The 12,019-nt window shown below is 38.5% G+C and overlaps 1 protein-coding gene across 1 annotated transcript in view; it reads left to right on the top strand.

The window, feature by feature from the left end:
- Positions 1–11,763, top strand: part of LOC126188970 (uncharacterized) — a 296,440-nt gene extending 284,677 nt beyond the window's left edge. Inside the window, exons 11-12 of the mRNA XM_049930740.1 lie at positions 2,728–2,850; positions 11,533–11,763. Of these exons, the coding sequence (XP_049786697.1) occupies positions 2,728–2,850; positions 11,533–11,647 (238 nt within the window). The 3' untranslated portion in view covers positions 11,648–11,763. The remainder of the gene's footprint in view (positions 1–2,727; positions 2,851–11,532) is intronic.
- The last annotated feature ends 256 nt before the right edge of the window (positions 11,764–12,019 follow it).

The raw sequence follows: 12,019 nt of genomic DNA, 5'->3' as shown, positions 1-12,019 counted from the left end.
TTGTTCCAAGATGAACTGAAACCAACAAATGTGGTTTGTTGTTGAAGCACTTCCATTGAAATGATTCCTTGTTTCTTCAGTTACACTGCAGGACATTATTATTGCTTTAGAAGTACAGTTATGCTAAATAGTATACAAGAGGTTGTATGCCACAAGTCATTTGCTGAAATTAGGGAAAACAACTAAAAATGTCACATCATTCATCTTCAAGACATTTAAAAATTTACTGTTTGACAGAATCAAACATCAAATAAAGTATCATTGTCCATATTCACCTGATTTATCTTCTAAAGATTTCCTATTTACCTTACATCAAACGGAAAATACATAAAGAGCTATTTTCATCATCTCAAGAAGCTATTCGATTCTTTCAAAGCTCCATTATTAGCGTACCAACATCAGAATGGAAAACAATGTATCCAGGACTAATTCAAAAACATGCAAAAAAGTAAAAATATTAAAGGTGAATATTTTGAATGATAATAAAATTATCTGTTCAGAATAAAAATTTTACTTTCATTGTTTTGATAAAAACTTAACATGTGGTCCTTGTGTTTATTAATGTTCTTTTTGATCACTTACATTTCTCTTTTCTCTAAGAATATTGAAAAGCAAAATACACTGACCAGTCACAGTAATGCGACCACCTGTAAAAAGGCTGAATAACCACCTTTTCAGCATAGACCACTGCATGATGTGCAGGAAGATTCAGCCCAGTTCTGGATGGTACCAACAGGGATGTGGAGCCATGCCAAGATGTGGAGCCATGCCAACTCCTGTGCCATGGCCAGCTATGCTGCGTGTCTAAATTGAGATGGTCCTTTAGATTATCCATTGGTTTTAAATCCACAGATTTTTTGTTGCCAAGGGAGTAAGGGGAACTCATCCTGGTACTCTTCAAACCACGCACATACACTGTGTGCTGTGTGACACATTGCAGTGTCCAGCTGGTAGATGCAAAGGAAAAACAAACTGCATATATGTGCAGACATTGTTCCCAAGCATAGACACATACTTGTGTAGAGACATTGCACATTCCAGAATGATGAAATCATCATGGTAATGCCCTCCCACCAGGACCCTTCTAGTGATTGTTGCAAGTTGTTTGCTTTCAGACATTTCACACTGCACATGCCCGCGGCCATCTGTCCAGTGGAGCATAAAACGTGATCCATCTGAAAAGGCCACCTGTTGCCAACCAGTGGACACCCATTTGCAGTATTGGCATGCAAATTTCAGTCTTTATTGCTGATGAATAGCCGTAAGCATGGATGTATGAACCACGCGCCCATACACAGCAGCATTTGCTGAACGGTCATCAAGGAGACACTGTTTGGTAATCTCTTGGTTCACCTGGGCATTCAGTTACTCAACTCTCCACAACCATCATTTACCCCTGTCATCTGTGGCCCATGGAACAGTTGCCTCAACACCAGTTGTAGATAGCACCATTTTGCCATGCTCAGTATACTTCAATCACAGGGGCACACAAAGAGTTTACAGACTTAGTCATTTCAGAAATGCTTCCACCCTTGACCCAAAAGCCCTTATGGACATCAGATAAATAGCTAAGCTTCAGCATTATGACAATGATTGCACTGTTTTCTGCATCCCCTGACAAGCCTTATATACCCTCCACTGCTGTTTCTGGCACCTGCCATATGTGAGAGGTTATTTCACATTGACATCAAACATAGGTGGTGATCACATTAATGTGACTGGACCGTGTATAACACTGCGACCATAAATGACCTCTGGAAATATTTCAGGGTGAAAACACTAGTACCAGGAGTCGGGTAAATGGGTATGAATGTATTCAGCAAATTGCCAGACCATATGAAATGTAGGTAATGTGGTGAGCAACTCATTTTACTCTATCGCAGAGAGCCTTTTAACTAAAACTCGTAAAATTTGTGTTTTAGGTTGTTTTAGAATTAACATTAGCACTGTAACACAATAATATTTGTAAAATGTAAGATATTTCATTGTATTGCACTTAAATAAAATTTACATATTTGACCTCTTTCCACATCACAGTGACCTGTCCCTGTGGCGTCTATTTTGTATGACTGATTTAAATTAAACAATGAAATACACACACACACACACACACACACACACACACACACACACACACACACACACACACACAGCCTCTGGTAGATGAAGCCACACTACGAGCAGCAGCAGTCAGCTGTGTGTGTGAGTTGCATTTGCGCGCGCGTATGCACCTCTGTGTGTGTGTGTGTGTGTGTGTGTGTGTGTGTGTGTGTGTGTGTGTGTGTGTGTGTGTGTGTCATCTATTTTTGACAAAAGCCTTATTGTCCAAAAGCTTATTTGTGACAGTCCTTTTGTTGTGCCTATCTGCGACTCAGCATCTCCGCTGTATGGTGACTAGCAGCTATCCTTTTCATAATATTGTTGATTTAAATGAATTAGAATATCTTATTGCAAAACTCTAGGGACAGTCAAAACATGTCAGCTAGTTTTATAGGGACTTTGTTTAGTCATGCCTCAGTTGTGATTCAACATTAATGTATCTGCACAGTCTTTGCACCTAAAGATGTTAGATGCAGTCTCTAATTAGGATGTTAGATTTTCTTGTAGAACATTTGCTTGACAAACCCTGTTATGTTGTTCATTATTTATGATGCTCCATGTTCCATTTGTATGCTTTCTTTAGAGAAAGGTAGTTAAATGTAAAAGTACAATTTTTAATTGTTTCAGTGTTTCATTCAACGTAATGAGTTACAAGTTGGCCATATGTTTCAAACTGAATATTGATCTCCGCAACTGGGAACAAATATTGGAAGACAGTATAACAATAACCCAGAAATATGGACATGTCAAGTAAGCATATTGTTTTATTTGTGTTCTACCCTCATTGCAGTGAATTATCTTAATTTCATACTAGTGAAAAGCAGCAAGAAATGTTAATTTTCATAAAAAGTAACTAAAAAGCTATTTTCCATGAAATACAGATTTTTAATATAAAATTTAAATTTTAAATTGTAAGACATTGCCAGGGGCAGATGTGGACTCCGACCACAATCTATTAGTCATGAACTGCAGATTAAAACTGAAGAAACTGCAAAAAGGTGGGAATTTAAGGAGATGGGACCTGGACAAACTGAAAGAACCAGAGGTTGTAGAGAGTTTCAGAGAGAGCATTAGGGAACGATTGACAAGAAAGGGGGCAAGAAATACAGTAGAAGAAGAATGGGTAGCTTTAAGAGAAGAAATAGTGAAGGCAGCAGAGGATCAATTAGGTAAAAAGACGAGGGCTACTAGAAATCCTTGGGTAACAGTCAAAAATGAGATTGACAGGAAGTGCAAAATGGCTAAGCAGAGATGGCTAGAGGAAAAATGAGGCATGTATCACTAGGGGTAAGATAGATACTGCCTACAGGAAAATTAGAGAGACCTTTGGAGAAAAGAGAACCACTTGTATGAATATCAAGAGCTCAGATGGAAACCCAGTTCTAAGCAAAGAAGGGAAAGCAAAAAGGTGGAAGGAGTATATAGGGGGTCTCTACAAGGGCGATGTACTTAAGGATAATATTATGGAAATGGAAGAGGATGTAGATGAAGATGAAATGGGAGACACGATACTGCATGAAGAATTTGACAGAGCACTAAAAGACCTGAGTCGAAACAAGGCCCCGGGAGTAGACAACATTCCATTGGAACTACTGACGGCCTTGGGAGAGCCATTCCTGACAAAACTCTACCATCTGGTGAGCAAGATGTATGAGACAGGTGAAATACCCTCAGACTTCAAGAAGAATACAATAATTCCAATCCCAAAGAAAGCAGGTGTTGACAGATGTGAAAATTACCAAACTATCAATTTTAGTAAGTCACGGCTGCAAAATATGAACACGAATTCTTTACAGACAAAAGGAAAAAACTGGTAGAAGCCGACCTCGGGGAAGATCAGTTTGGATTCCGTAGAAATGTTGCAACACTTGAGGCAATACTGACCCTACGATTCATCTTAGAAGATAGATTAAGGAAAGGCAAACCTACATTTCTAGCATTTGTAGACTTAGAGAAAGCTTTTGACAATGTTGACTGGAATACTCTCTTTCAAAGTCTATAGGTGGCAGGGGTAAAATACATGGAGCCAAAGGCTATTTACAATTTGTACAGAAACCAGATGGCAGTTATAAGAGTCGAGGGGCATGAAAGAGAAGCAGTGGTTGGGAAGGTAGTGAGACAGGGTTGTAGCCTATCCCCAATGTTATTCAATCTGTATATTGAGCAAGCAGTAAAGGAAACAAAAGAAAAATTTGGAGTAGGAATTAAAATCCATGGAGAAGAAATAAAAACTTTGAGGTTCGCTGATGACATTGTAATTCTGTCAAAGACAGCAAAGGACCTGAAAGAGCAGTTGAATGGAATGGACATTGTCTTGAAAGGAGGATATAAGATGAACATCAGCAAAAGCAAAACGAGGATAATGGAATATAGCCGAATTAAATCAGGTGATGCTGAGGGAATTCGATTAGGAAATGAGACACTTAAAATAGTAGATGAGTTTCACTATTTGGGGAGCAAAGTAACTGATGATGGTCGAAGGAGAGAGCACATAAAATGTAGACTGGCAATGGCAAAGAAAGCGTTTCCGAAGAAGAAAAATTTGTTAACATTCAGTATAGATTTAAGTGTCAGGAAGACGTTTTTGAAAGTATTTGTATGGAGTGTAGCCATGTATGGAAGTGAAACATGGACGATAAATAGTTTGGACAGGAAGAGAATAGAAGCTTTTGAAATGTGGTGCTACAGAAGAATGCTGAAGATTAGATGGGTAGATCACATAACTAATGTGGAGGTATTAAATAGAATTGGAGAGAGGAGAAATTTGTGGCACAACTTGACTAGAAGAAGAGATCAGTTTGTAGGGTATGTTCTGAGTCATCAAGGGATCACCAATTTGGTACTGGAGGGCAGCGTGGAGGGTAAAAATCGTAGAGGGAGACCAAGAGATGAATACACTAATCAGATTCAGAAGGATGTAGGTTGCAGTAGGTACTGTGAGAAGAAGAAGCTTGCACAGGATAGAGTAGCATGGAGAGCTGCATCAAACTAGTTTCTGGACTGAAGACCACAACAATATAAAACATGTATCATTGTGGTTATACCAAAAATAGAAATTTTGGGTTGGAAATAGCAACTTCTTACATATAATGCAAGTGAAATTTCAGTACTTCGTATTTAAAAATTTGGTCTGGCATTGTTATTAATGTTTTAATAGTGGTCCTGTAAGTACACACAGTTTTGTAATTTCCCCTCTTGCCTTTCATTATATCCCTACACCCTCCCCCCTCTCCCCTCCCCCATGTTACTTTTGATACACTGAAACCTTATATAATCAAAAGGAAAAATCAAATGAGGAAACTGTTATATGAGACAGAATTGCTGGTCAGTATTTACCTTCAAGAGGTGAAATATTTATACCTATTACTGCCAATACACACGTACATAGAAGTACAGGATTATTACAAATGATTGAAGCCATTTCACAGCTCTACAATAACTTTATTATTTGAGATATTTTCACAATGCTTTGCACACACATACAAAAACTCAAAAAGTTTTTTTAGGCATTCACAAATGTTCGATATGTGCCCCTTTAGTGATTCGGCATACATCAAGCCGATAATAAAGTTCCTCCTACACTCGGCGCAGCATGTCCCCATCAATGAGTTCGAAAGCATCGTTGATGCGAGCTCGCAGTTCTGGCACGTTTCTTGGTAGAGGAGGTTTAAACACTGAATCTTTCACATAACCACACAGAAAGAAATCGCATGGGGGTAAGTCGGGAGGGCGTGGAGGCCATGACATAAATTGCTGATCATGATCTCCACCACGACCGATCCATCGGTTTTCCAATCTCCTGTTTAAGAAATGCTGAACATCATGATGGAAGTGTGGTGGAGCACCATCCTGTTGAAAGATGAAGTCGGCACTGTCGGTCTCCAGTTGTGGCATGAGCCAATTTTCCAGCATGTCCAGATACACGTGTCCTGTAACGTTTTTTTCGCAGAAGAAAAAGGGGTCAGCCGTTTCTTAGCTCACTGCAGGCCAACCCGTTGATTTCCCCTTACAGAGGCATCCAGAAGCTTTAAACTGCGCATACCATCGCCGAATGGAGTTAGCAGTTGGTGGATCTTTGTTGAACTTCGTCCTGAAGTGTCGTTGCACTGTTATGACTGACTGATGTGAGTGCATTTCAAGCACGACATACGCTTTCTCGGCTCCTGTCGCCATTTTGTCTCACTGCGCTCTCGAGTGCTCTGGCGGCAGAAACCTGAAGTGCAGCTTCAGCCGAACAAAACTTCATGAGTTTTTCTACGTATCTGTAGTGTGTCGTGACCAAATGTCAATGAATGGAGCTACAGTGAATTTATGAAATCGCTTCAGTCATTTGTAATAGCCCTGTATAGGCCATGATCCTAGATATCTAGTTCCGGCTTCCAGCTTCAGGAAGGAGAGGAGGGTTGATTGGGGGAGATTAAAAAGAAGAGCAGGTCATTTAGACTGACGCACCTGCTATGAGCACAAAAGAAGACAAAGATGAAGGGGGGGGACAGTATCTCGGATAGTAGTAAGTCAAGGATGATACATTGGTAGAACTCCAGAGAAAATGAGGACAGGTTGAGTAGTAAAGATATTTAAGAGGACGAGAAATGAATAGTGCATTTATTAAGTAGGAGAGACTGGGGGGGGGGGGTATAGAAAAGAGGGCTGAAAGAAGAACAAAGATGGAAAATTAAATGCAATAAAGATATAATAAATAAAAATATATGTATAAAAATGTAAATGAAAAACATTATTATAATGAGAAAAAAAGGGGGGGGGGGCTTAGATGTATTTATGGAGGTTAAATCCAAGAGGTTGTTAGGAAGTGTTGGAATGCATATTCCCAGCTCCAGACTCAAAGAGCCAGTATTGTGTGAGAGGATCCAAATAGTCGCGTGGTGTAGCAGGTCTTATGGTCTACTGATTCGAGCTGTAGAGAATATTCAGTAATTGGGTGCAGCATGTGCCTGAGATGGACATTTCTTCTATGCCCACTGATGTGCTCAGACAGTGTAGTGGTGGTTATTCCTATGTAAAAAGCTATGCAGTGGTAGCAAGATAGGTGATAAACAACATCCACAATTTCCCAAGTTGCTGTGCCCTTGATATTGTTAGATTTATGATTGGAGAAGTCTGGTGGGTGCATGGGTCAGTTTTTATAATGGGGGTGTTTCAGGGGTAGGAACCATAGTGTAGGGATCATAGTTTGGGTGTGCTGCTTGGTTGGAGAAATGAAATTTGTCCTAAATAATATATCTCTTTTTCCAACAAACAGCTCAGTTCGTACATACAATACCAGGAACAAAAATGATCTGCACAAGGACTTAAAAGCACTTACTTTAGTTCAAAAAGGGGTCCACTACTCAGGAACACTCATCTTCAATAATTTGCCAGTAAACATAAAAAATTTAGTTACAAATAAAGATCGGTTTAAAAGGAGCCTGAAAGGCTTACTAGTGGCCAACTCCTTCTACTCCATTGACGAATTTTTTAATAGAAACAAATGATGTATTGTATGTATTCATATTATTAGTATTGTTAAAAAATAAATAAATAAATAAATTTGACATGTTCCACATCCACGAGGATCTCCTCAGCACCGATCTATGGGACGAAAAACTAATCTAATCAAAGGAGGGAAGGCAGAAAGTTCCAGTGGGTAATGTAGGGAGACTATCTGGGAGAGAACATTTAATTTCAGGACTTGACTTGAGAAAGTCATAACCTTAGTGGATTAATGTATTGAGGCATTCAAGGCCGGGGTGACAAGAAAAGTGTGTCTGATTTTTTTGGAAATGGGAACTTTATTTTTGAGAGGGTGAGTGGAGAATCCTGCCTGGGAGAAATGTGTAAGATCAGTAGTGGTGGAAAGCGAGAGGGAGTTTGTTGATGTGGCAGACATAATCTACTTTACTACTGAATCCCTCAACACCTACATTAACAACCAATCCCTGGCTGCAAAATTCTCAAAAATGTTTCCCAGGCAGTCTCTGCTCTGCTTACCCCTCTGACTGATACAGATATCATTTTCAAAAAAACTCAGAAGACACCCGCCGTACGCCTTGTCACCCAGTGCCACCCAGGCCTTGAATGTTATAACAAATTTCTCAGCATATGACTTTCTGAAGTCAAGACCTGAAATGAAACCTTCTCTTCCTCGTAGTCTTCTGACCCCACCCTCTGTCACCCTCCAAATCTCTGCAGCATCCTAGCAAATAACATGACATGTCATTGTCAAAACATTATCATCTTTGTTATAATTAAGACTCAGGATTTTTTTAACATGTGTGAAGATGGGCAACATTGGCCGAAAATTGTAATATCGGAGTAATGTGCTCTGATGGATCAAGTAAAAAAAGTATTTTCTTAGTGTCATTTCTATATCTGTTGATAACTTTCTGACAAATTTGTATAACACTATTGCAATAAGTGTGTCTGTGTTTACTAGGCAAGAGTAAACACTGTCCACCTGATTACTGAGATTTTAAAGTGTCACTTAAAGTTCTGAATTGACTTTCACATGATTAATTTGTTTGTTACCCATTACTGTTAATATGGAGAAGACTGTTTAGCTAAAGACAGATCACTATAAAAGTTTTTCAAAAAAAGATTCATTTAATTGCACAAGACAGTAACTTCATTTTTAATTAAGACAGAAACTTAGGATGAATTTTAACTTACGCATAGGACTACGAATTTCACTTTTTCAAAATAACAGTTTCATTTTTAAAGGGTATATCTTTTACATGCCTGCACTTACACCCTTTTACAATTATGTATGGATCAAAGTTTTTGTTTGCCTTTCACAAAAGTTCAATAAGCCCTCCACTGTATGCACAACAAACTTCCAGAGATGGTCTCACTCGGTTCATACATTTGCAAGCATGTGTGGAGTTGCTGCATTCACTGCTCTTCATATGTGGCTTCACAGTTCACCTCAAATTTTAGGAGCCTTTATACTCAAACAGTCTTCGTTATACCATACTTACAAAGAAAACCACACTATGTCATCGTAACTGAGTTTCATGTGTGGAAAGGCAGAATGCAAAACCATTTTGTTGCTGTGTTATTACCATCTCAACTCTGAGCACATTAGGTAGTGAAAAAGCTAGCTTACTGCATCTGGAAGACTCTACTGGTAACGTCATGAAAGTTAAAGTCCACCCCAAGTTTCTGTCTTCTTTCACTAAGAAGGTATAGTCTTTTGAAATCAGGTCTTTCTGGAACACCCTAGTCTTAAGTGTGTCTTCTAGAACTCAGTACACTGTTTAGCAATTTGAAATTTGTCCTGCTCTGATTATCCATTGATGAAAAATGGTCTCTTACCCCTTCCCCCTTTTTTCCAATTTTACATGCATTTATTATTGAACTATAGTTACTGGCAGTGGTAATTTTAGTGCCAGTTGGATACAGCATTTAGCGGTAATTCTTCAACATTGATTGAGTTTGTTTCACACACTTTTCAACAATGGCTGTATAATGCATCTTTCTATGTCCACAGTGGTTACATCAAATGTCCAATGAAGTGCACAGTTTTCCCTCTATCAAATAAAATCTGAGAACAGTCAATTATTGTGGCATTTTATTTTCATGCTTTAGCCGTCATCTCCTGCCCAGTTAATAAACACTTGACTTTTCACCTTTATGCTTCAGATAAGTTAACAGAAGAATCCTGCAAAAGATCATAATTGTTAAACTTTTGTTTGCCATGATGAAACTTGTTGACAGGTGAACTGTCTGCCACTGCATTGTTGAGTAGTCCTGTTGAGCAGGTTTTTCGAATTTTCCAGATGTCTTCATAGGTGATTATCATTCATGTCTGAAAAAGAGCTAATCTTTACCTTGATAAATATACAGGATGAGTCAAAAGGGCTTTACAACTTGGGAATGATATACAACTTTATTGAAAACTTACACAATTAGATGTTACATTTTGTAGCAAACAAACTAAAATCTGGTTCACATAATGCATCACTACCCCATACTGCGCAGTTAAAATCGCTTCATTCACTGATGTAAAGCATGCTCTCTGTGTGTTTTGGTTTCATGAAATGAACTCTGCAACAACTATTCAGTGTAAATTTCACACCAGATACACTAAAGATCCTTTACGTAGGCCTACAAATTACTCTTTGTGCAAGGACTTCATTGAGGCTGGTTGTTCACTGCAACATGGTAAGTCAGCAGATTGCCTGTGTGTTAATGATTATGTCACACAGGTGAGGGAGAGCTCTGCCCGCAGTCCATAAAAATCAGTGAGACATGCATCTCGCAAGACAGGCATTCCACAAAAGACTGTTTGGTGAGTACTGCATAGATCTTTGCACATGAAACCATACAAATACACAATGGTACAGCGAATTACTATAAAGATGAGTTTGCTCATGGGAATTCTTTGCAGAAATTGTGCATCAGATAGAGGATGATTAGACATTATTGTCACGTTGAATACCCACAACTGCAGAACATGGGACACGGGAAATCCAATGCAACCCTGGAACATGTTTGTTACAGCCCCAAAGGTAATATGTTTCGTATCCTTAGCAAATTGAAAAGTGTACAGCCCTGTCTTTTTCATGGAGGAAACTGTCATTGTTATTGTGTGTCTGAATAGGCTTCAAAACATTTTACTTCCACAGATTGATAAAGGTGACCGAGATGTGACAATTTACTACCAGCATGACAGTGCACAACATCATTCCCTCACAGAAGTTAGAGGTTTCCTGGATAATCACTTCTCAGATTGGTGGATTGATCATGAAGGGCCTTTGACACTACTGGATTTCTTTCTCCGGGGTTCCACTAAAGACTGAGTGCATGTTCCTTTCCTACCAAACAATTTAGTCAACCAAAAAATTCAAATCCACACTGCCATTGCATAAGTTATGGCTAGTTTGCTGCAACATGTAGGAAGAAATTGATAACTGGTAGGATGTTTGCTGCATCACAAATGGTAGTCACATCAAACCAAAATGACACTTGACACTTTTATATGAAACTTGAGGTTGTCTGCTACAAAGTAAGTTATCTCAGTAAATTTCTATATCATTACAAGGTTGTTAAGTCCTTTCTGATTCGCCCTGTACATAGTGGAAAAAATAATTGAAGTTTATTGATAACTCAGTGAAACTACAGGTAATGGCCCAAATGTCACCATCCACCATAAAATTTCACTCTCACCAAAACACATTTATATACACACCATTTGTACCACACCCACACATATGAATCATTTGGTGGAATATTTCTGTGGGTCAGTGTCCAGTGGCAGCATTGTTAAGTTTATTTCATGTGATATCCAGTGGCACAAGTTGTGAATGCATCACAGTCTGAATCATAAAATACTTTACTAGGTAGTGGATATTTCCATAAATATGCTAGTTTTTGTCCAGTACATGTCGTAATTTTGTGATGGCAACTAACTGTTTTTCTTTGTGTTTGTTCCAGTGAAACACAAGTAAAAAACCTGGCAAATGGAGTGGAAAGAAACTCCTATTTCCTACAAAATTATTACAAAGCTGTGAAACAGTACATGAAAATTTTGGAAAGATTTGGTTGCTGATACAAACATATGTAGGTACTTACATAAAGATGTGTGCTGAAAGTAATGTCTGGTAAAAAAAAAATTGATGTATTCCTTGTAAATATTATGTAACGTGACCATTAACAGATTTAATAAAAAATTTTGAAACTAAGCTATCTTCTACATTGTTGGTAAAACAGTAGATAAAATACATAAACTGTGACTTGCAAAATTCCTGTTATGATTCCTCAGAAAAATATAAATATTCATAGTATTATGAAAAGGATAGATTGCTACTCACCATAAAGTGAAGATGTTGAGTCGCAGACAGCCTAACAAAAAGATTGCTACAAAGGGTAAGCTTTCGGCCACAAGACCTTTTTCTGCATTGGACAAAACACACACACATTC

Source organism: Schistocerca cancellata, chromosome 5 (assembly GCF_023864275.1).
Source record: "Schistocerca cancellata isolate TAMUIC-IGC-003103 chromosome 5, iqSchCanc2.1, whole genome shotgun sequence".
NCBI lineage: Eukaryota > Metazoa > Arthropoda > Insecta > Orthoptera > Acrididae > Schistocerca > Schistocerca cancellata.
The sequence above is the reverse complement of the archived record's forward strand: the minus strand, read 5'-3'. Positions and strand labels throughout refer to the sequence as shown.